This window comes from Python bivittatus, unplaced genomic scaffold (assembly GCF_059951505.1).
Source record: "Python bivittatus isolate LINGU-HERP-01145 unplaced genomic scaffold, Pbiv_v1 ctg000850_np1212, whole genome shotgun sequence".
Lineage (NCBI taxonomy): Eukaryota > Metazoa > Chordata > Lepidosauria > Squamata > Pythonidae > Python > Python bivittatus.
In genome coordinates this window covers 41,800,923-41,825,808 of record NW_028277112.1, presented here as the reverse complement: position 1 = coordinate 41,825,808, position 24,886 = coordinate 41,800,923, and the positions used below count along the sequence as shown (strand labels likewise).

At 39.2% G+C, this 24,886-nt stretch overlaps 1 protein-coding gene across 1 annotated transcript in view; it reads right to left on the bottom strand.

Moving 5' to 3' along the window:
• The window catches only part of DMRT1 (doublesex and mab-3 related transcription factor 1), a 65,841-nt gene that overhangs the window by 14,875 nt on the left and 26,080 nt on the right, over positions 1–24,886 (bottom strand). Inside the window, exons 3-4 of the mRNA XM_007423763.2 lie at positions 21,903–22,186; positions 13,356–13,518 (exon numbers count right to left, since the gene is read on the bottom strand). Of these exons, the coding sequence (XP_007423825.2) occupies positions 13,356–13,518; positions 21,903–22,186 (447 nt within the window). The remainder of the gene's footprint in view (positions 1–13,355; positions 13,519–21,902; positions 22,187–24,886) is intronic.

Sequence of the window (24,886 nt, the reverse complement as noted above, 5' to 3'; positions counted from 1 at the left end):
TATAACCCATACTAAGATGATCACAGTGAAATAATGATCCATTTAGTGCTATGTCTGGTTACACTATTCCAATTTTTCTCATGGCCAGCAAAGTCATGTTCTGTTTACTATTAAAAACCCTGATATAAATTATCTATCAAAAAGGGGGCTTCCCACTTTTATTTAGATTCAAAGTCCTGGTTAACCTGGATTCAAAGTCCAGGAATGCTTAGATTTGTTTTTACAAACTGAACCCATTATTTATATATGCAATCTATTTATGTAATAGAAAAGCAATGGCAGGAATTCAGTGAGGACTGTGCACACTTCAAAAATGGTTCAGAAGAACAGCTTCAGACCTCACATGACCATAGCATCTCTCTATTCTTCATTAAGAGAGTCTCATTTTTTCAGGTTTCTGTGAGAGCCTAAAAAAGTTGCTGCTGCTTTAAAACTTGTGTTAACTTTAATGAGTAGATTCCTTGAAGCATCTTCATCATTTTTCAGGCTCAGAGAGAAAAAGTCAGGCTGTTTTAATGAAGAGTTGAGAGGTGTTTTTGCTTGCATGTGGTCCAAAGTACTTCTTTCAAATCAGTTTCAAAGTGTGCATGTTTCTAAACCTCATTTGCAAATAGGCTGGGGAATTCTGGGAATTGAAGTCCACCCATCTGAAAGTTGCCAAGGTTGAGAAATACTGCTCTATCCTTTCTATTCACGTTACCAATCTCACTGCAAATAATTAGTAATTGGACATTGAATAAATATTTTCAGTCACTGCCCCTATTTGCCCTAACATGTCATTCTCTAGCTTGTCTGCATCTAATACTTTATCACATAGTTTTTTGACACTTTTGACCACCAATCCTTTTCATTAACATTAAACTTCTAAAATAAGCACAACTTGGCAGGTTCACAGGATAATAACCAATAGTGCTTTATTCTTGGCATTCAAAGCAATGTAAGAGACATAAATGGAGGGATTATAACATACTTCTATAGTTCACCCATTTATTTGTAGTTAGGGAGATTAAATTGTGTCAAAGCAACAAATATAAATGAAGAAAAGTGTAAACACATTTCATCTTGTCTATCCTTTCCTCCAAACCTCATTTTTCAAACAAATATCTTTATTATTCACCTTAAAAAAAGGGAGGGGGGAAGGAAGTGGAAGGAAAGAGATTGGGCTGTATATCTCTTTCCTTCCACTTCCTCTCTCCCTTTTTAATAAGGAAGGTGATTCAAAATTCCTATTGTGATCAAAAAACTATACTGGAGATGTGAGCACAGGATACCAACTGTAAGAATGAAACCTAAGTACAGTGGTACCTCGGTTCACGAACTTAATTCGTTCTGTGACTCTGGTCGCGACCCGAATTGGTTGCGACCCGAATCAAATTTTCCCATAAGGTTCAATGTAATTATGGTTAATCCGTTCTGAACCATATGTTTTTTTTTTTAAACCATAAAAATATGACACAAAGTACAGTACGAAGAGAGAGAATGCTAACCTTGCTCGACGCGACTTCTGGCGTGGAGGACAGGAAGGCGGGTGGGGAGGCAGTTATTGCTTGGAGGGAGAGTCCCCCTCCCTGCAGGAAGCCATGACCACGTGTCACGGGAGGGAAAATGGCCGCGGATCCTGTTCGTCACCCGATCCGGCGTTCGCGAGCGGAAGCAAAATTTTGCGAACGGTGCTGTTCGTGACCCGAATTGGTCGTGAACAGAAGCGTTCGTGATCCGAGGTACCACTGTATATATCCTTTCAGAATAAGTCCCACTGAGCATAATAGACTTATATCTGTAAACATCAAATGTACATGTCAGAAACCCCCAGGGCTTTCATTCCTGACTTCAGGACTGACCTCAACACATCAATGTAATAGTTTAAGGGGCCTCTTAATTATGAGTGGCCTACCAGCTTGCTGGAAAACTTTTAAGCATTCTCAAAACCCAGTCACTGTCTTCCCTAATGAAAGGGAAGGAGCAGGATTCAGGAGAAGATAAAATTTGGACTTCCTCAAATAGGCATCTGAAGAAATTTCATTAAACTGAGCCTGATATAACCTAGAAAACCCTGGGAGAATGGGAATCAATAAGCAGGGACAGAGCAGGGACATTAAGTCCTATGAGGATTTCTTTTTATTTTTGTTCTGTTCTGAACACTCAACTTTCATCATACTTTTACAGATTATTGAATGCTTGCTTTAGAATTCAGGCTTCACACTCCCATTGTTTGTTATCCCTATTGTGGTGCTTTTATTCAAATAAAATTCCTTCTCTTGATTACTCCAATCTTGGGCTTATAAGCTAGCATCACATACTCCAAACTGCTTAGGCCTTGTAACCTCAGTTAAAAGGAAAAACCTAACCTGATACCTGAAGAAGCTCCACTTCAGGTGAGGGGTGGCATCTCTCCATTCAAAAACAGGTCGTAGCAGTGTAGCTACCTGCCAAGGTGGGACTCCAATAGAGGAGATATAAGGCTGGAGATCCAAGGGAAGTGTCTGATAGGTTGCTGTGGATGTGATTATATGGACAAGTCCATGTAGGTTTCTTGGCCACTGCCTTCTTCCTAGGGTGGTATTTTTCATTTGCATTGACCACCAGGAGGTATCACATGATCACTTTCATCCTTTATTGGGTCTCTTGTGGATTTAAACCCTCTACCCAGAATTGATCTCACAGACGGTCTCACTTTAGGCAACTATATTCAGTGCATTAGCTTTAGGAACTATCCACGTCCTGGTGCTCAGTGGTAGCAGGAAAGGATACCTAGAAGCTCTCAGGATGGTATATACAGTCTACCTTCCCTTAAGCTCTCAGACCAGAATATTACAGATGTTATATTGTGTCCTGCTCCCACATATAGGGTTTTCCACGGGTTTATGAGTTCAATTCCCGGTAGAGGGTTTGAACCCTACAGAATATTATCTGAAGAGTCCCAATAGAGGATGAAACTAGTCACATGGTGTCTGCTGGTGGTCAGTGTAACTGCAAAACACCACACAGGATATAAACTGTAAAAACAAAGAAATCGCTCCCCCCCCCACTTTCAAAAGAAAGAGTAGAAGTCATGGAAAATCCCGTACACTGGGGCATGACACAATATAATATCTGTATGCTTCTGCTCTGAGAGCTCTGATATCATTCTAAGAGCTTCTTCCTAGAGCTGACAGAACAATTGGCCCAAACTTATACAGCTGGCTTTGTGCCTATGGCAGGACTACAATTCAAGGTCTCCCAGTTTCAAGCCCAGTGCTTTTAACCACTACACCAAACTGGCTCTGAACTTCTAGTTAGATAGTGGAACAAGTGGAAATTACTTCAAAAGAGATTGGAGAATGACAAAGAGCAGTTTCTTCTTCATCCATCACACAATGTTAGGCTAGTTTGAATGGTAGACTAAGATATATTTGGAACAACACATATTGTGTATCTTTGGCTTTCCTGGTTTGGATATTTCCAGCTATGACTCTCTGCTTTCAGAACTTTGAGATTCTGGTGGGGCTGTTTGGTGGGGCTATTTCTTGAATGTCCCAGAAAAGACAGAGGAAGCAGTCTTACAGTCCTGCATCAAATAGAGGAGAAACAAAGGCTGTATATCTTCAATAGTACCACTTTCTAATACCACTTTAGAACCACAGGTATCAGAGAAGAGCAATATGCAGCCCCTAAGCCCAACTTTTGCATTCTCCAGACCCCCTTCACCCCAAATTGCATTGCCAAAATGGGGAAAACTGGAGAAATAAGGCAGGGCTATTTCACACTAATTTTCAGTGGAAAAACAACAGGAAATAAGTATGTTAAGCCTCTGATCAAAAAACAAACCAAAAGCAAAAAAGGGTCAAAAAGGAGCTCCATACAGGGATAAAACACAGAGACTATAAAGAACAACAAATATCTTTGCTTTGGACTGGTTTTTTTTCCCCAGGCCCAATTCCTACATTATTATTCCAAAATTCAGCTAGGAAGAAGGAATTATCACAATATAAAACTGTTTGCAATGCTATAGATAGGAGAAAAGGTGAATTACACAAACTCTTTGCCATATGGTAGGGAAAGCCTTTAATTAGCATTACAAATATTCCTATACATTTCTGACATTGATCAAAATCATCTCTTTCCTCCTTATGATTCCTTTGCCTCCCATCTTGAATACTTTCCAAGGCCTAGCCATCAAAGTTCTTAAGCAAAGTATGCATACTTTGGGCTAATGTTAAAGGTGTCATCCAGCAAAAGGTAGATCAGGCATTCATCAAACCCCAATATCCACCCAATGAAAGAAACCAAGAGACCCATGCAGATTCCTAGGAATAAACTTTTATAAGACAGATCCCAGAAGAAGTCAGTAGACCATCATCGGTTAGCGACAGCTCCCAGGAGAAATTCTTTAAACATATTGCTAATCTTCAGTCCATCCCAGTTATATCACAGGCCTTAGGTGATAGCCTGATACTTGTAAAGAGACCGCCATCCAATCTAAAACAATATTAACAGCAACAACCAGACCACATACAGTGACAGACACCGGATTAAAATCTTGTGGCAGACCTAGATGCCAAATCTGTCCCTGTATCTACTCTGACATCACTATTTATAAGAGTTATATCTTCAAGAGAACATACAATGGATTAAAATCTGATGTCAGAAACGGTACTTGCCAAAATTTCATTTAAGTTCTCCTGAACACTCTATCACTGCCAGAACAAGAATTAGAGATGCAGTTATATTTTAAGACCTGGCTGTGAACAATGCATTTTATGTCATGGAAGCTGGAAGTTTATAAGTATGTGCAGCAGTCACTTTTTTATATATTAATGTCCTGAAATTTAACTTATTTTCTGGACTGGTCTAGCTCAGGTTGATGCTTATTGAAAGCTTGATGGGTTTTTCTCAAGACTTCTTGTTAATGAATCCAGATAATAAAAAAATCACCAATATATCTTAGGTAGAAAAGAGGTTTGTGAGGAGCAGGAACCGGGAAGTGTTATTCTGAGTCATCTTAACTACAGATGTAGGTATATCATACTTAGAACAAACTCCCTCTTCCCTCACAACTGGGGCAACAGCTGTATGTGTGTTACTTTCTAGGTTTATACTCCTTGCACTGATGAAGTGGATTGTGATTCACAAAACTTTACACAACAATAAATATATTAGTCTTTAAAGTGCCACAAGACTCTTCACTATTTTTGATACAAAAGACTAACTAGGGGACCTCTCTGCAACTGTATGCATGTATGCTTGAAAGTATCTCCCCTCAAAAATAAAGAACATACTAGAGACAGGAAGAAGCAAATATTTGGTTCATACCGAAGGAGCAACTTGGTGTGCACAGATTTTTAAAATGACACTTCTGCCTCATAAAAACAGATAATGTGAAGTAGACAGGCAGGGAAAAAAAATACTGGCAAGATTTAGAAAATAGCAGCTTTGGCATTTGCATGCCTGATCTACTTCAACAGGTCTACAGGGAAAAGAAATATAATTTATTGTGGCTCATTTGGCTCAGCAACAATTGCTTTCTCAGAAAGGAAGAGAGAACAATATAATTGAACATAAGTGCCCTCTTGAGTGGATAAGCCTCCAACAGCCTGAGGCGAGAGCTAGTACTGATGTACTACAAGGCATTACAAGAGTGCTGGGTGCTATAGCTAGCAATTATCCTGGTATTTAACCAAATCTATCGCTCATCAGCAAAGCGTTTAATGCAGTAGTCAGAGCGAGACAAGCTGACATGGAGCACAGTTACTTAACTGTCCCCTGCAGCGATTATGCTTTTCCTTTCCGCAGCTCAAGAGTCATGTCAAATTAAACAACAACACATTGACTTTTCACTTGTAGAAACATTACAGCGTGATTGACAGCTCTGGGATGCTGTAAGCGGGGGGCCCATCTAATCAACAAACAGAGGTTCCTTATTTGTGAGACAGCTTTGCTCTCTTCCACCTCCCTTCCCCCTAACTAGGTTATTTTCTCATGCATGGTTTTCACTCCCCTTCAGTTTGCTTATCTCTTATGGGCTCTTTGTAATCAAGTGCTATTTTTCTGCTGAAAGAAGAACAAAAGTGAAAGTTTGATTCACAAACCACAAGGTATCACTTTTCCTAATGAAACCAAATGTGCAATTCTAAAACAAAAACAAAAACCAGTATTCAAAGCTTCAACCATTAAAGAAGCAGACAACCTGCAATGTTACAATATAAGAGATACAGCCATTGGTTAATTGTTTTTCTGTGTATTTCCCCACATAGATATAATAAAATACTAACTACCCTTCGCTAATGGGCATTTTGCTGATTGCATTTATATTAGTCAACTTTTCACTTCCATGGTCACACAACTTCAACTACAGCAACATTTCTCTACACCAAGTTTCCATGAACACCAGACAGCCAATGGATCACAGCACCTTCATCTGAGGATTGCTGCTGGCAACAGTTGCTGAAGTGCCAAACAAGTAATTCATCCAAACATTTTAATATAACATCTAATTAGTAATATCTTACATGTAATTGTTGTCTTAATGGCTTCTGGATGGCTTCTTGTGTTCTTACTTGCTATTTGTTTTGCGATGGGTGACACTTACCCAACAGGGCTATGGTAATCCCACTAAAAGGTCATCTGTCATTTTGCTTACAACAATTCTCCAGACACAGAAAACTGACTTGGACTAGTTTGGCAAATAGTCTTACCTATCTCACACATATTAAGGGATAGTTGGTAGGTTCTTGCCAAAGTTCAAGAATATAGAGAGCCGTAAGTATATGTAGTCATTGTTTGGCATCAGACCTACATCTCAGAATACAGAAGCAGCAACCCAGCCAAATGTTCATCATTGGCACCACCTGCCACACTCCCACTGGGTCCAGAAGAAGGAATATGTAAGCAGGTCAACAGCACCAACACCTTTTTCTCACTACTAGCAGATTTGGCTTAAAAAGAAAAAGGGCATGCATAGAGAGTGGTCTGGCAATAGCAACAGTCATGAGAACAAGTAGTGAGCACTGACGAAGGGGAGCCATTGCATCAATCATGACATGAGTGAACTCAGTCAGCCAAGGTGCTCTCATATACACAAGGTGGTAGAATTGGGTACCTCTTTCCTGAGGCTTAAAAAAGTCTGAAGCTGTGTCTGTTGATCTACCTTGTCCCACATTCATGGGTGGAGGCTGGAAATATTAGGAAATCGCTTTTCTATATCACTGCTCTCCCTTGTTGTTGTGCTGTTTTCTCTCTTCATACTTGGATTGAGAAGGCAAAGACGAACAGTGAATTCCCACATCAAGGTCTGGATTTGGCTTACTGTATGTGTCACTAGTCGCTGGTCTCTTACTTTCTACCTCACACTTAAAAAGTGCTCATTTAAAATATCACTGCTTAATAATCTGAAGGACAGTAACAGAGAAATAAGACAGGGAAGTAAGAAATCTCCAAATACTCCTGGACTACAACTTCTATTCATCACTCATCGTACTACATAGTACATTTGAAGGGGCAGAGGTTCCTTATTTTTCTATTAGAAATTCAAGAACACAATTTCCAATGTTGACAATTTTGGATAAAATTCCATAAATCCTTGCAACACGCTATTGACCATATGTTGTTAAATATATAGCTATCTAATAGCAATCTCATCAAGGCTTTAAAAAGGGTTTAAGAATGCTTCTAGACAGACGGTTCCCAACATTCGCAGTAAAAAGACATTATCTGGCTCTTCTATCTTTCCCTCCATGAACAAGACGGGATAATTGTGAAATAAAGGAATAATCTGAAAGCCTCCCTAATCTACTTTTCCTGACTTCTTGCTTCTATAAGGAAAGAGGATAATGTGACTAAGCAATGAAATGTGCCTTGCAAATTTGAACAATGCATTGCAGAGCAAAGTATGCCAATTCAACAACAAGTGAATTCTTTTATCTGAACTTTCTATAAGGCTGACATCCTGATGGAATGGCTACAACTGTTGGGGGAAAAAAAACCCCTTTGTTTAAAAGTAATATGACTGAAAACGTAAGATAGTGTTCTGGCAAATCATATTGCCTAGTTTTATAATAAGGGAGGTACAGCAGAAAAGACATTTGGGGCTGTAGTGCGCTGTATTTTCGTTGACAGATTGTATAAGTGCATTTACGATGGCTTGACAGTATTTCAGTTAAAACATGATAAAACTTCTAATGAATAATCAACAGTAAGTATATAAGCAACAGCAGAAAATAATGAACAGAATAGAAAAGGTACAGAAATGAATATCGTCCAATTACACATAAGTAACCCAAGGGCAACTAAATATGTATTCCTGCCACTTAATTCATTCATTAATTCATTTGTCCATTTGTCCATTCATCCACCCATTTATTTATCTAGCTATATGAATGAAAGCATATTATATATATATATATAAGTCTTGAGAAAACAAAGCTATCCTCATATAACAGCCAAATTCCTACATAACTCAATTTCGACATCTCATCTGGTGTGAACTGCACTCATTCCTAGTGTAAACCCCACCGCGCTGTGCAATGATATACTGTAATGTCACCTCGCAATCTGGATTTACTATAAAGGGCTTCTGACGAGTTTCAGAGCAGTAAACATTGCAGCGAGGTGTATTTCACACTGAGCTGGTTTTTATGAAGAACACTTCACCGCCCAGCCACAGCACCCAGATGATGAATGGTGAAAGATGCGTGACAAGCTTCATCATTGTTTGTAAATCTTAACTGTTCCCGCTCACTAACTCTGCAGGCAATTTTCAAAGACAGCGGCCGACAGAAGGACAGCACAGCTCTCCTGAAGGTTATTCAACTTGTACTTGGCCTAAGCTCTGCCTCTGAGAAGGTATGCACTGAAAAATAACTTTCTGGTTATCAAAGCACCAGCACTGAGGGTGCATTAATGGGAGCCAACTGAAGATATTCCGCCTCCAAACGAGCCTGCCATGGAGCAGTATTTCCAACTGTTAGATCCAGAGCAAATGTGATCTAAAATTGTCAGCCCTACTAGATAGATCAGATCAGGAACTGGCTCCACAAATACATCAGAACCATGCTTTATTGAGTTAGGTTATAACAACAGACTCTTGCAAGTCTGCTTGTGCATTTTCCTTTCCCTCTTTCTTATATCCCAGGGAGTCAAGGCGGAGCCAGTCTGAGTTTTTTTCTAACACTTTCCTACCTCCTAGGTTTAACACATGCTTCTGCACCTGTTGTCTTAACGGCTTCTGGATGGCTTCTCCAAAGTCATCTCCAGGCTCCCTACAAATGTCGAGGAGCATCCTAACTTATTTGGAAATGAGCAGGGATAAGATTAAAATTCTGTGCACATTTGAAGTAAGTCTTACTGAGTTTAATGGCTCCCCAGTAAGTATGCATAGGTTTGCTTGCAGCCCAAGTGAAAATTCTCTAGATGTAATCTCGCTCACAAAGACTTTTCACAGTTAGCTAAACCTAAGTCACTTTGCGTGAGATGGGCGGCTATATAAATATGATAAGAAAGGAAGGGAGGGAGGGAGGGAAAGACAGACAGACAGACAGACCGACGTAAATTCACAATCATTACCACCACTTATAGACTCCTAATTCATCCATCTACTTATGTATTTACAAGATAGAAACCATTCAGCCTTTAAATAACGTTTTGATCACCTATCAAACAAGGCAGAGCATTTAAAATGTGTCAAGGACAACCAAACTGGTCTAAGTAATCTTGAATATCAAGCATTAAACTCTCAAAGCAGTAAGCACAACTGTCCCAGCCTATTTCAATAACTCTGAGCATTAGTTATTCTGGGAGAATCACTTTTAATTTTCTTTTAGCCTCTGATTATTTACATCACCAAGATCACTTAAGATTAATTCGACTTTACTACCTTGAATCAACAATTCTTCTATGCAAAACATACTAGAAATCTAAGGAGATTTTTAGCCTCTCCTCTTTGCTTAGTTCTCCCTTGAGTTAACAGAGATACTGAACTTAACTAGCAACACATAACAAGGGAAAAAATAGATAATTAGAAGGCTCTGACTTCCCACTACTCCATACTAGGAGAGTCAGCAGCATCTCAGGTTTGTATTAATAGGCAGAGCTCAAAAATCATAGCAAACCTTGGGATTCCCTCGACAGAATCCTACTTAGCCACCATGACTGGATGGAAGTGTTTGATGCGCATCGCACTACCATCTGAGTACATGAAAGAGTTACTGTTGTGGCAGCCCTATGGACACCTTTGCAAGGAAATCTATCCGGTTGTTGTGATTAATCTTCTGATGCTGATTGAAGACTTGTTTTTGATAACCTTTAGATTTTGCCCCTTTCCAATACAGTTTGACCTGCATTTTAAATAATGTTTTCTTTTTAGATGTTTGTAGGTACATTTTATTTACTTTCAGAGTGCTATTTAAAGCTGAAAGGTAGGATAACCACTTCAATATTACAAGCTATTTGTACTTGTATTATTTTTTGCTTTATTCCTTAATAATAATAGAAAAATTAAAAATTGGAAGCTACCATACTAGGGTCAAGGCACTAGCCCTTTAGGAAATTACCTTATCCACTACAGCAATGCAGAGATTTTAAGGCAAAAAGGTGCTTTGGAGTGTCCGGGGCACTCAAAAAGCAGCTGTCTTTTTCTGGGACTGCTAAATTCCCTCCCCAGCACAATTCCCAATACAATCCCAGAAAAATATGCATCTGGTTTAATTTGCAGATGCTTCCATATTCTAAAATACAAAACTCTGCACAGCTCTAGTATCCACTTTTCCTCTTTCAGTCCTATTTAAAAATTAATTACCAACAATCGCTAGAGACTCAGGAGTTAGGCAGAATACAATGCATGGCTTATAAGGAAATAGGGCAATCAGAAAGTGTCAACTAAATGACTTGTCAGCAAGCAAGACAGAGCATGTGAACTCAGCATCACTTCTATATACAATCCACTTTCAGTATTGTTCCCATGGTATCAACTAAACCAACCCATAATTATGTTTATCTGCACTCCATTCAGAATTGGAGGGAGGGGTAATAGAAATAACCTGTAACTACTCAAGTTTGGAATTCTACTTTAGTTGGGCCCAAACTGTCCTGGAGTTTGCCTTGAGGTCCTGGGGGACAGCTAGGATATAAATCAGTTGAATATTCCTAGTCTCTCAATTGCCTAATAAAGTTCCCTTCTCCCCTAACATACAGCAGCAGCAACAGGAATTTATTTTTGAAAACATAATGTTGGATTAAATGATCCCCAGGTTTCCTAAATCCTAGTAACCACAATCCCATGGTCCCCAAGTACTTGAAGCCTCATTGCAAAGCCTGATCCTCCCTTGCCACCACTGCTAGTTATGTCTGAGTAGGAGAAAGAGGAAGAGGGGGATAATTCTGATTCTGTTCGTTCTCAGTCCTCCTGATGTCACACAGAGTACACCCTGAACATTTACAAGACATTAGGAATTAAACAATTCCAAAGAGAAGTTGAACAGTTTAGCAAGGAATCACTCCAAATAAAATTCAGGATGACTATTGTGTGTGCCAATTGGGCCTGTTCCTGGATGAGGGGATCTTGCTCAAGATCATTCACACCTTGGTCACCTCTTGTTTGGCTTATTGCAATGTGCTCTATACTGCTGCCCCTGAAAACCATTCAGAAGTTGCAAATAGTCCAGAATACAGTCACATGGTAGTTATTAGTATGTCATTGTATACCCATGTGACACTACTATTTTATGAGCTGCACTGGCTCCTAGGAGGCTTCCAGGTGCAATTTAAGGTGCTGGTTATCACCTATAAAGCCCTCTTCATGGCACAGAGCTTGTCTCACCATGAAGCTTAATAGGGCTCCCTCCCTAGAGCCTTTCCCAAGAGGAATACATATGGCTCCACTTTAAACAATATCTCCCTTGAATCAAGCTTTACTCCAGAGAGGCACATTCTTTTTTTTCTCTGTAACAACATATGTGATTTGCTGTTGCTGTCTTCTGGATTATTTCTTCAATCTCTCCACCTAGTCCACAGCCTCCGATTCAAGCATCTAATCCTGTTTATCAGCCAAGATTAATCAAAATTGGTCAGCTGCTGTCACCACTGACTGACAGATTTATATCTTGCCTTTAACTCCAGGTGTTCAAGATAGCATACAAAGCACTCCCTCCTATTTTTCTCCACAACAACCCTGTGAGAGGGTAACTAGCCCAAGTGAGCTTCTGTTATGAGGGTGGTCTTGAACTTGTGCCTCTCCAGCTACCTGGCCTTGGTGGAGCTCAAGTTAAGAAGTAAACCTGGTTAATATATAGCTGGGTTACAATACCCTTCTGTTTTTAATGACATACTGTATGTGCTGCCGCCTACTGAGGTCTTTAAGCTATAAAGTTGTTAAAATTCATTCTGACATTCACAAGTGGGGCAGCAAAGAAAGAAAGAATGAAAGAATGATACTCTTCAAACTCTTCTATTTTGATTTAAAAACATATACAGAGTTCCACACTTCTTACATTCTTATTGCAATCACAGAGAAGACTGAAGGCCTTTGTCTGCCTCTAAAATGGAAATGTATACGTGTGCTTGAAGTGATCAATGTATTAGGAAGATGGGGGAACTATTAGAAGGACCATCCAAAAAGAATGCCATGTGTTTTTATATTTGCACCCTTCATAATTGTATCTGTGCTTCTCAGGACAGCAGGTTGCCCTGTTATGGAAAAATACTTTGTCAGAGCTTAGAAAATTCTGCTTGAGCTCAGTAAATTACAACTCCCTGCTTGTCTGTTGCTGATTGATGGACTAACTTAGGGAACAATATCAGTGTCTGGAATATTGTCTGGACAAGTAGTCAATAATGATGGAAAACACTGAATTTTTTGAAGTTTAGAAATGTACAAGGCATGCAATTCTCCTCCTTCAAATCCCTACAAACAGCCTTCTCCAACTGGGTGCCCGCCAGATCTGTTGGAGAAGGCTGTTTGTAGGGATTTAAGATGTGTGGACAGCTCCCAGATTTCCTTTGGCAGGCCTGCCAGATCTAGAGGGCAGCATGAGGAGGAGGCTGGAGTAAAATACCCCCCCCAGCAATTCATACGTTACAAAGTACTCAAGTTGAAGAAGGATTTAACACTACGCCAGCAGTTGCAGACTTTGAAACCAGATTTTCAAGGAGGAAGACGTCCCTAAGCAAAAACATAAATCAATACTCGGGAATGTTTGGTTTCCATTCATAGTTAATGAAAGAATAATGCTGGAGAAAAAAAATGAGTGGAAATAACTATTTTAGGAATAATTCAGAAAATTTTAATAAAATGTTATCTATCTCCCATGTTACGTGCCTCTGCCTAGTTCAACCACTGGCTTTTAAGCAGAAGCCCCAACATCTCTTCTCATGAAGATGCTTACCATTTGCTTTTGTTTCAGAGTAAGAAGGATTCTCCTCAAAAGTAAAAATTTGGGGAACACAGGCAGGGGCCCCAACACTCTGTCCCAAATAAGAGCTGGAGGGATAGTAAGAATGCATCCTGTACTGGGAACTCAAGCTGTGCCGATTTTCTGGGCTTTTCACCTGTTAAGAGAAATAGCAGAAAGAGCACGTCATACAAGCATGCAAGGAGAGAAAACCTGCATTGGATGGAGGCAATTTTCCCCACACATAAGCATATTTTTGGCTTATTATCACATTCTCCTCCCACTGAATTCATCACTGGAACTCTCCGCCTGAGAATGTTATGCCTGAAATCCTCAATTTGTTCCAACTCAGGCAGCAACAGTGTTATTGTCCCCATCCGTGGAAAGGCATTTTGAAGCCTGAAGGAAGTGGTGCCCAGGTCCTCACGGAGCCGCAGGTGCCTGATAAAGCCTACCCTGCCAACACTGTTCATAGCCTGTGGTTGTTATTGCTCAAGGTGTTGCAGGTTTGGTAGCACTTCTAGATGCCTCCAGCCCTCCTTTGATTAGTCATGATGAGGAGACAAAAAAACAGTATGTACACCATTGGGAAAGAGATACGGCTGGACCGCTTTCAATTCTCTTTCAAGCAACCTAGTTTCCAGCTTTCACGTGCAGACATCACTGTAAATGGATCTGTGTCTCCAGTGTAAAGGAAGTAAGGATATCATGAGAGTATATTCCCCTGATTCCTACTATCATACAGTATTCAATTTCTCAAACTGATCAACACTTTAACGCAGGGCTGTCAAGAAGGCAAATTATTCATTCTCGGGGCAAAACAGCTTCAGTTCATGAAAAATATAAGCCATTTACAAATTTGCTTATGATGTAAGAAGCATAAAAATGTCGAGCAGGGACAACTACCTTAATTTCTGAAGGAGATATGCCATTTCAAACCCCAATCTTTTCTTGGCAATTCGTATTCTATATTTGTGCTCTGCAATTCCTTTGGAAGCTTGAGAATTTTAGTCTTCCTGGTTTAGTGAAGATCTGCTATACATTCATTAGAGATGTGCAAATCCTTTGCTTTCATGCAACCAGAACGTCATCTTTTGCATGAAAGCAAAGGATTTGCACAGGAAGACTAAAATTCTCAAGCTTCCAAAGGAATTGCAGAGCACAAATATAGAATACGAATTGCAGCAAAATAAAACAGTATGCATGGATGAGTACACAAAGAAAAGCTGCATATGAGAGAAACGTGCATTTCAATGGACTTTCTTTACCTGGTAAGTTACAAGTTTCATATTCTGATGAATTTTGTAAGGCTGGGCAAAAGTCACTCTCTCTCAGCCCAACCCACATCACAGGGTTCTTGTTAGGAAAGTAGGAGGCAGGAGCATTAGGTATGTTCACCACCTTCAGTTTTTTTATATATACTGTATATATATCTAAAATCTTGATTTCATAATGGTAAGAGTATTCACTACCAAGCTTTATAAACAGGTAGACCTTGCTTACTGACTGCTTCTGCAGCGACTGTTCAAAGTTATGACAGCACTGAAAAAAATAATTTTGCAACCAAGGCGTACATTTACAACCTTTGCAGCATCTCTCTTTCTCAGTCACATGTTCGCCATTACAGTCAGTATGCATTGTGTTGTGCCAGACCTGTTTCTTTTTCCGTTTTTCCCCTCCTCATAGAGCGGAGGAGGGAACCTTTAGGCAATCTCTCCTGTGCCTGACCTGTTTTTCTTCTTCCCCCCTCCTCCCAAGCATGCTAGGCAAACAGCTGGCACTAGCATATTCCTTTCAATATGTATTCCCCATTGTGTGCCTGTTTACTCTCTTGTAATCCCTTCCTCTCCAAAGAGGGCAAATACAAACATTAATTCCCTTCTTGCTGATTATCCCAGCACCAGAGTGAGCATTCCAAAGCGCTGGGGAAGGGGGAAAAAGGAAAGCTGAAGTAAAATCTTAAGCACAGTCGTGGTCACTTGATTTTCTACTTAGTGACTGAGTTGCTGGTCCCAATTGTGGTCACTGTACTGATAAATCAATCAAATTTGTGGGTCATCAATTTTATTGAAATTCATGGTGGGTCCTTCTGAAAGATATTGCTATTCCATTCCTACTTCCATAGCAGGGCTTTTGGGTAAGTCAGGCTGGGAACAATGAAAAGGTCTTAGACAACAGGTGAATGAATTTCTGAATCTCCCTAGCCATATCCTATAAAATTAAAATACAGCTGCCAATCTCATTGATTTCTATATATGGAATTGGGGGTTCCATCTTGTCCTGCTCTATATAATTCCAGTTTTTAGTAACTGGAAGTTGCTATACAGAACTGTTTTTATGACAACCTGGTTTCCTAGTACATGAGCATTGTCATATAATACTGTCTCACTGGACCCTAAGGCTTTATGTTTGTTTGTTTTTTTCCCTTCTTTATAAACATTTTGCCCAGCACCCCAACCTTAGCACTATTTAGCAAGTCTCTGTGCCCTCTGAGGAAAGCAAAGGCAGAAACTAAGGGGTTAATCAAACTTGCACATATTCTTTGGTCTAAATCATCATTAAATAACAAAATTATATAGGAGGCTACCAATTTACAGAACCTTGAATCCTGACCCTGGAAGTTATTTTTCATCCATGAAGAAAACTGGAAGGATGCTTCCATATATTAGAGTAACCTTTTTATACAGGCTGGTTTTTCAAACCTGCTGCTCATGAACTCCTTTTGTTCTGCTGTGGAAAAAAATCTCAGTCTCTATTTGCTTCTGTTTTTCTGTGCCCCCTCTAAAAATAATCACTGCAAAAGGATAATATAATTTCAGAAGCTATAAATGGACCACTACCCACTGGTGCTTAAAGGATTTCTACCTTCTTTACCTTTTCTGGAGGTTGTAGGCAATGACCTGTTTCCTTTCGAGCCTTGTGTTTCTCTCATTTCTTATTCTAAAAAAGTCCACCTAAATTCCCAGGATCCAATGAATTATTACAACTATTATTAGTAGGATGTGGTCCTTGCCTAGCAAGAGACATGGTTTATAATCTTATTATCTGCACCAAGTCTGTAAACCACAGTACGACCGACAGACAGAGGCTAGGCTTTGCAAACAATATGTGTTGAATCAACCACTAGAGAAAACTAAAAAGCGTTAGTTTTTGTTTTATTAAACTATTTAGAATATATAACACAGTAAATCTGAACCACAAGGTTTCCTTTTTATAGAGTTTGGCTACCCTATTTTATAGTAACAGTAAAGAACTAGCCAAACAATAAAATGCTTGACCTTAGCGTGGTATTCATAAACCGGACCCAGATGATCGCTTAATGCTGAGTGAACTCTTTTAACTTGACAGACAATGACCATTTTTGCTTCAGTGTGCCACATATGCTTCAAAGATACATAATTAACTTGGAACATGAGGGAAGAAGGCAACAAAGTTTAAGAGAGAGGCACCTTAATCTTCCAGTCTAGAAGATGAACACATTCAAAGCACTTATAGCAAATAAATAATGACTTTTGTAAACTTCCTCCTGCCTATTCCTGTTATTCCAGGGCATATATGAGAATGATTCATAAAAGTTGGCTTGTACACCCTAGGTATTACCAAATCCATGACTGGACATGTTACAATGGCATGCTAGTTTCACCACCCTATTGTTTCAACAAAGCCTCTCAAAAGAAATCTATCCATGTATAGAACCATATGCCTCTTGCTGATCTGAAAGTAATAGCTGATTATACTTTTGCATAGTATCCTCTCTTATGGATTGATTGTAGTAATCATCTGTAGCTGTGTTTCTCAACCTTGGCAACTTGAAGATGAGTGGACTTCAACTCTCAGAATTCTCCAGCCAGCCATGCTGGCTGGGGAATTCTGGGAGTTGAAGTCCACACAACTTCTAGCTGCCAAAGATGAGAATCACTGATCTACACAAACATTCTCCATCTACATATGTTGGAACAGCAAAATATTAGCAAACATATTTGCTGGAATTTGGGGAGTCGCAATTTCAATACATCTAAAATGTTTGAAGCTAAGAAAGGTTGCTCTAGGGCAGCCTATCCTAAACAAATGCTCTTCAATTCTGAAGATTTCAACTCTCAGAATCCCAAACAATATGGCTATTGGTGAGGATCTAGAAGTTGAAAATAATGTATCTGGAGGCTGCACAAATTGGAGAAACTGCTCTGGAGTCCAGGATAATACAGAATTACCATACAATAAGGATTATCATACATACTGAGCATCTTCATACCAGAATCGCTTTTCAATTTTAATTCTAAAGCCCTAAGTGACTTTTTCACCACTAAAAAATATACAACAATGCTATGTTTGCCTCTCATGGACTCTAAGTTGAAAATTACAAGTGCCTTCTGTATCTGTCCCACCTTGACAGACAAACTTAATTAACCTTTGCTATTCTCTTCCAATCTACTGTTTTAGACAAAAGCAGTGATCCACAAACAATATGTTACCATCAGAATCTCAGTCACTGAGATACCATGAGATATAGCCCTATATTAGCAGTATCAGAAAATAAACAATTTAGATTAGCCTCTCCAAGAAATATGGATTATATTCATGTCACACTTGAGTTGTCAGAAACATTAGGTTACTTTTAGCATAAATCTGTATTGTATAAAGTACAATATGCTGTCTGAATGACAACCAGAATGGATTCAGGTTGCTGAGATAATTCAACAACATGTTAATATTAAACCCAATATTTAAATTATAATTGGCTATTTTATAGATTAGTCATGACTAATTTAAAAACAATGTTCACATTCAATCAGTAGAACATCTCTGACAACATTCTATTGTTCTATTTCATATGGGAATAAACGAACAATTTATACAAGGCTTTTTCAAGGCAGTTTTGAACCAGTTCAAACAACATTAAACAGAAATGATCCAGCAGTCTGATATGCCCTGCTTGATCATTCCTGTGCAGCTTCTTCCCCCAGTTGGGAGAGCTAGACAAATTAAGAAACTTCCTTATGTGGCTTTTTTACCATTATGCTAAACAAATCCATATGAATCCTGGCTTGTGTCTTTCTCAACAAGCCAAAGCCAGATTTTGTTCTTAGCTTATGACTATCACTTATAGGAGAAAACAATCCTGGTTTGGGCATAATACTAAAGCAAACCACAGATAGGACCATCTGGTCTTGTTTAGCTGTTTTAACTGACAAGAAGAACCAAGGAGGAGAGATTAACTAGGTGAGCACACTTGCTCACTGGACCACTGGCTCCATCTATTTCTCTTATTTCAATTGTGTTACTGATTTGCTTTCACCCTCTCCTTGACTTTCATCTTGGACCCTGGACTATCACACTGTTTCTATGAAATATTCCATGTAAGTATTAGGTGAAAGACAATGCTAGTGGAATAATTTTAATTCGATTTGGGGGCCTTAATACAAATTGTTCAAGAATCTGAAGAACTGCTGCTTTTCAGGTTTAGACAGAAATGTGGGTGCAAACTGTGGCCTTTAAGTTCCTTTTCTGAAGCCCTTGGACCCCCCCCCCCAAAAACCATTGCTGAGACTGCAGCAGCACTGCTGATGTTAATGCTGCCTGCAAACAGCTCATGCCTTGCTTCAGTGATTACAGCAGCGTTTCCCAACCTCAGCAACTTTAAGAAGTGTGGACTTCAACTTCCAGAATCCCCCAGCCAGCATGACTGGCTGGGAAATTCTGACAGGTGAAGTCCACACATCTTAAAGTTGCTGAGGTTGAGAAACACTAGACTACAGTATATGCTGCTCAGGTTTGGGGCAGTTCTCCTTCCTCTGAAGCTTCCAACCCCAGTGCTGGTGATTGCAGCAGAGGATGACAATTGCCAGGGCTCTAACTGGAGGCTTCAGGATTAGGATTAAGGTTTGGGAGTGAGCTGTAAGCAGTCTGTGGTCAGCATCAGAATCTAATAGGCCCTTCACTCAAATTGTGAAACAGCCATCTGAAGTAGAGAAACCAGCATGAGCCATGTGCACCAGCAGAAAATGAACGCCCATTACTGCAGCATCACAACCAGGCTGATCCAACATAATCCACCACAACTGAACAAGAAAAAAAAATGTTGTGCAGACAACTGTTATGGAAGGAAGAAGGAAGAACTGCTTGTGAGGGAAACGGGCAATTATTCATTGGTGGCCTTCTCTATGGTGGCCCCTGCATTCCAGAATGCTTCCCTCCCCCTGGAAATTTTGAGACACTATTGTACCATCTTTCAGGCCCCTGTTAAAAACCTCTTTCCTTTGCCAGATTCTTTCTTATATAAATGTCAGATGGATGCTGGTGTCTTTTTGCTTTCCTTTTGTTCCCATCTTTTTTACAAATATGTTTATACTATTTTTTAATTTGCTATTATTTTATTTTAATTCTTTTACTGTAAATAGGGTTGACACTGTCACAAGTGAGAAATGGGAAATAAAAATAATACTAATAGTTAACTGTTACTGTTGTCCATCTTGAGGGAGACTGGAATCCATCTGACATTTATATAAGAAAGAATCTGGCAAAGGAAAGAGGTTTTTAACAGGGGCCTGAAAGATGGTACAATAGGGTCTCAAAATTTTCAGGGAGAGGGAAGCATTCTGGAATGCAGGGGCCACTATTACTATTGCTTTTTAAAATAACTTTTAATGTGTTGTAACCCACTCAGCATTAGATTTGGGCATGCTATAAAATATACAATAAATAGATAAATAAATACCACTACTAATAACAGTAGCTATGCCACTATGGTTTATTCAATAAACCATGGTTTAAAATATTGACTTAGCATTTCTATACACGCCTCTTAACCTAGCCTTTTCCTATGTTGGGACTGCAATTTTCAGAATTCACATGATTGGTAGAAGAAGAGGAACTTATAATGATCATAACCTGTTATAAGGATTCTACAGATTTTGTAAAAGGGCTTTGAACCAGTATCATCAGCCACTAGAGATGTGGGGCACTGAAATGGGGGCTCTCATGCAGTCAATTTCTTCCATGTGCTGCTACCCTCATGTCTAGCATAGCCATCTAAATCATTTTAGGTGACTCCCACCTGAGGCAATAGTTGAGGGTAGAGGTGATGGGAGTAACTTTCTTAGCTGAGATAGCAACTACATTCAGCAATCACATTCTAAAGTGCTTAAATGATGCCTGAGTTTTCTTAAATCCTTCACACACAAGTTGTTTAGGTCAACAAGCTCAACACCTCTTGCAATTAATAATGTAATATATCTCTTGGTACACCCAATTAATTTTTCCTTTCAGCTTTCATGGCAATGATTTCATATTTTCTTCCCAATCATCACCACAGGAAAGAAATAAGAACAGAGGCCCTTGAAAGGAAAGTGGTAATTCTGGGCACATCATTTTTAAAAAATATAAAACTTTAAACACATGTGTAATTCATATACGGACAGCATCACTGTTTGAATCCTTTGAGCAGCCTTTTCTTTTACCATTGTCCTTGTCAAGAGGGGGAAATTCTTATAGTATCTCCAATCCAAAGGTCATCTGTCTGAGACTTGACTCCTGTTCCTGAGAATCACCTTCTTGTAGAAGGCATTACAATTCCTCTTTGGGCTGCCTTTGAAAAACAATGTGGATAGGTCCCTAAATGCATGAAGTGTAATCACTCTAAGGCTGCAGGCAAGTGGTAGAACAGATGCTTTGCAGACTGATGGTCCAGGCTTTATCTCCAGAGAGAAACTGGAAAAATTCCAGCCTGAAACGTCAAAGAGCATTGCCAATCATATTAGAGACATAGTCTGCATCAGTATATCATACAATTTCTTATGCTCTTCATGCAAGAATCTTTTATTCAGTGGGGCTTACATCTAATCAGAATTCCCACCAATGCAAGGCCCAAGTCCCTGTTTTTATAATAAATATAGGATAATGAGGCCAGATTAAACATGGCAATTCTTTATCCACAGCTGTAGCAGTTCTGTTATTCATTTATTCTGTGCAGATGCTCACTACATGATTTTTCTCATTCCGTTTTTCTGCACACCAATCCTGTGAGGTGGGATAGGCTGACCAAGTACATGTTAATCGTCCAAGCTCAACCAATGTGCTTCATGACTAAGTGGGATTTTAAAGTTCTGGTCAAATACTCTAGTACTAGTTACATGTATGTAAAATTACAAAACCAGTAACAACAAACAAAACAGCAAATGGCTCCTGAGATGCTGAACTGATAAACTCATATTCCCAATAAATGTAAAGATAGAATCTCAATTAACATATACCTATTTTGAGGAGGAAAAAAAACAAGAGTGAGCATGACAATACCGTTTGTCTTTTCTGATCTGCTCCTCTCTAAATGCGTTGGACTACAATTTCCATCATCACTGACAATCAGTAATAATAACTGGGAATAATGGCAGTTCTAACCCAACACACCTGGGGAGTATCAAGTTAGGGAAGATGTCATATACTTTGAACCTGCAGAACTGCAGCAATTCCAGTGATGCTCAGAGAAGTTCGAACAATCTTAAGGTTTACCAAACAAGGCTATGCCTTTACTCATTTATACAGTACCTGCCACTGGTTTCCCAACTGGCTTGACATATAAGTTGCTGGGATGCTTTGGAGGCTGCTTTTAACAGGTGACCCTACCAACGGGCTTTCCATATCACCAGAGGTGGTTTCAGTGGCCCAAGCCATTTGATACTGAGAATAGTTGTGCAGGTTGTTGTAATAAGGATACAAGGATGGCTGGTATGAACTGCTGTAGTAGGTGGAGTCCACAACTAAGTCAGATGTGCTCTCTTGACTTCCTCTGCTGGCCAGGGAAGGAATGTCTTGAATTAGCATCCGTCCTTCTGCAAAAAGAGAAGGGAAAAAAGAAAAAAGAGGAAGAGAAAGAACAAAACAGATAACTAATTATTAAATAGCAGAAGCAGCCTGCAAAATCTGCATTTTATCCCTCCGTACATGTCAGATTATAGAATACAATGCAAAACAAGGGAAAGTAGGAGGGAGCAGTAACTGAAAAGATGATGGAAAAATTAGAGAAATGAGATCAAAATAAGTTTTGTTATATTATCGCAAGTGCCACAAGAAAAAAAAATCATAATATTCTATTCATTAAAAGCATTTAGCATTTCCAGTCCTCCTGCACAGCTCAGTACAGCTCTACTGCTGCCCCTTTTCCTTTTTTTAAATTTACCATCTTTATGTACTGCTTTTCCAACCAGTGGAGTCAATTCCAGTAAAATTCAGATGGATAAACAGTTGGTTTGTCTTCACACCCCAGATCCTAACTAGCAAAACTGTCTACAGTACCTGGTTCCACATCACTGACTATGGCAGAAAAGGGAGGACAGTGTAGATGTTCTTCAGGCAGGAATAGAGAAGAAACAGAGAAGGAAAGAGCTTCCATAAAACTTGTAAACATACCCCAAAGGACATGGCTGTGGGTGAGGAGGAGTTGTAGCCCAACACATGAGGGAGGAATCACTTACCTGGCCAAAAAGTATTGTCTTGGATGTTCTCCAAAAGTAGAGCAATGCAACTGGGCCATTATATTTTGTTGATCTTCCCCTAACATGTGACACGTTTTGCCATTCTACATTCCATACAATCCCAAGGAAGTATTCTATGTGTTTTAGTAAGTAATCCTGAGTCTGCAGCAATACATTTTCATTTAGATTTGGCTCAGTTACTCACTTGGATATTTGAAAATGAATTTACACTACAATTTGACTACTGGGACAATGTAACTGCAGCATCTTCCAAAGCAGGAGGAAGATATATGGATTATACCAAGTAACAAACCCCTATTTACTGTTTGGGCACAAAAAAGAAAAAAAAGATGGCCATTGTATGGAAAGGATAAAACTAACACTATTAATACTATCCAACACCTTATTTCATCATTGAAATGAATTAAGCTACAATTCTCAAGAGTGACACCATCTGACCATAACTGAGAAAAACACACACAAGCCTCTGAGAGTAATCATGGAAATTAGACTGACCGCTGCATTTAAATGGACAATTCCTTCTTCCCACTGTTTGTACATTGAGGCACCACACAACTAAGCTCTCACATGATTTATTAAAATCTGAAAGCCAACTGAGAAAACAAGGTAAGGGCTACATCGTCTTGCCACATGGCCTGTCTCTGAATCAAGCTGTATTATCATATTAGCAATGTCATTCCTCATAAACTGTCAATAGTGAAAGCAATAATGATTTTGACCAAAAAATGCCACACTTGAAATTAAATGGCTTCTACAATCAATAAACAAATCATTCCAAGCAACTGGTGGCTAATTCACTGGCTATAAATCAGGAAAGCACCTATGTACACTGTAATATTCCAAAGGCTGTCAAGGACAGAAAAGCCGAACCGAGCCAAGCCAAGCCATGGAATTTATTTGCTATAGAGATTAACAATGGGGCGACTTCAAGCCTGCAGGATCGACACTGTTTTTTCTTGAACTTCAAGATCCAACAGGTGGAGTCACATACAAAAATTAAGAGAAATTATAATTATGCTTAGAATTAAGGTACTGGACACTCTGTCAGCTTCCACATGAGCACTAAGGTCACAGGTTTTCTATATCAAAATCCACTCCTGTTTTGTTTGCTTGGTTACATTTTAAGCAGCTTGCTACTGGTAGGATGGGACATGGAATAGAAGATTGCTACTTAGAAACCCTTCCCAAGTTATCCCAAATCACTAAGAAATGTCTAGCAAATCACCTGGAAACCTAGTAGTAGATCCTGATTTTCGACAAGCGCATATCTGATCCAGACAATCTTCCATTCAAGAAAGAACAGGGCCAGGCCAAGATGTTTTGTTGTATGAGGCACATTGGGAAAAGAAATAGTCAGTCAAGGGGCCCATTTTCTCATTTTAGGAAAGTAACAGTTAATCAAAATAACCATAGAAACATACCATGACATTGTAAATAATTCCAAGAAGATAAGTGAGAAAAAAAATTCTTTCACTAAATCTAGCTAGACTTCAGAATACTAGAAATAATATTTTAAAAAAGGTGCTAAAAAGGCTGCAACCGTGGAAACCATCTAATCACCAAAAAATTCCAAGACAAGAGGGAGTTTTAAATGTACAAAAATGGATGTTGACATTCTGCATTGGTTTCCATTTGAAAAAAGGTCAGTAAAATAAAGGATCAATTTCTAAGAGTCAGAAGGACAATTTAAAAAAAAGAAAATCTCAATTCTTCCCCATGTTATTATACATCTTCTCCATGTTATTATACAATCCTTAGACAGCTTCTTTCCTGTCTTTCCAGTCCCACACTCTCAATGTGGAATGCAGATCTTTTACACCCAGATCAATACCCCATATGATGAATACCACTATTGATCTTTCACTTGAACAAAAGGCATCAGGAAGACAGAATATTAACAACCGTTAGTAATCATTCATTTTTGTAGAAGGTGCTGTACACAAACTCTGAAAGACAACACAGCTATGAAGTCAGCTATGTTGCAAAACAAATGGCTCTTCCAAAGGTACAGGATGTGCCCCGACAGCAGCTCCTTGG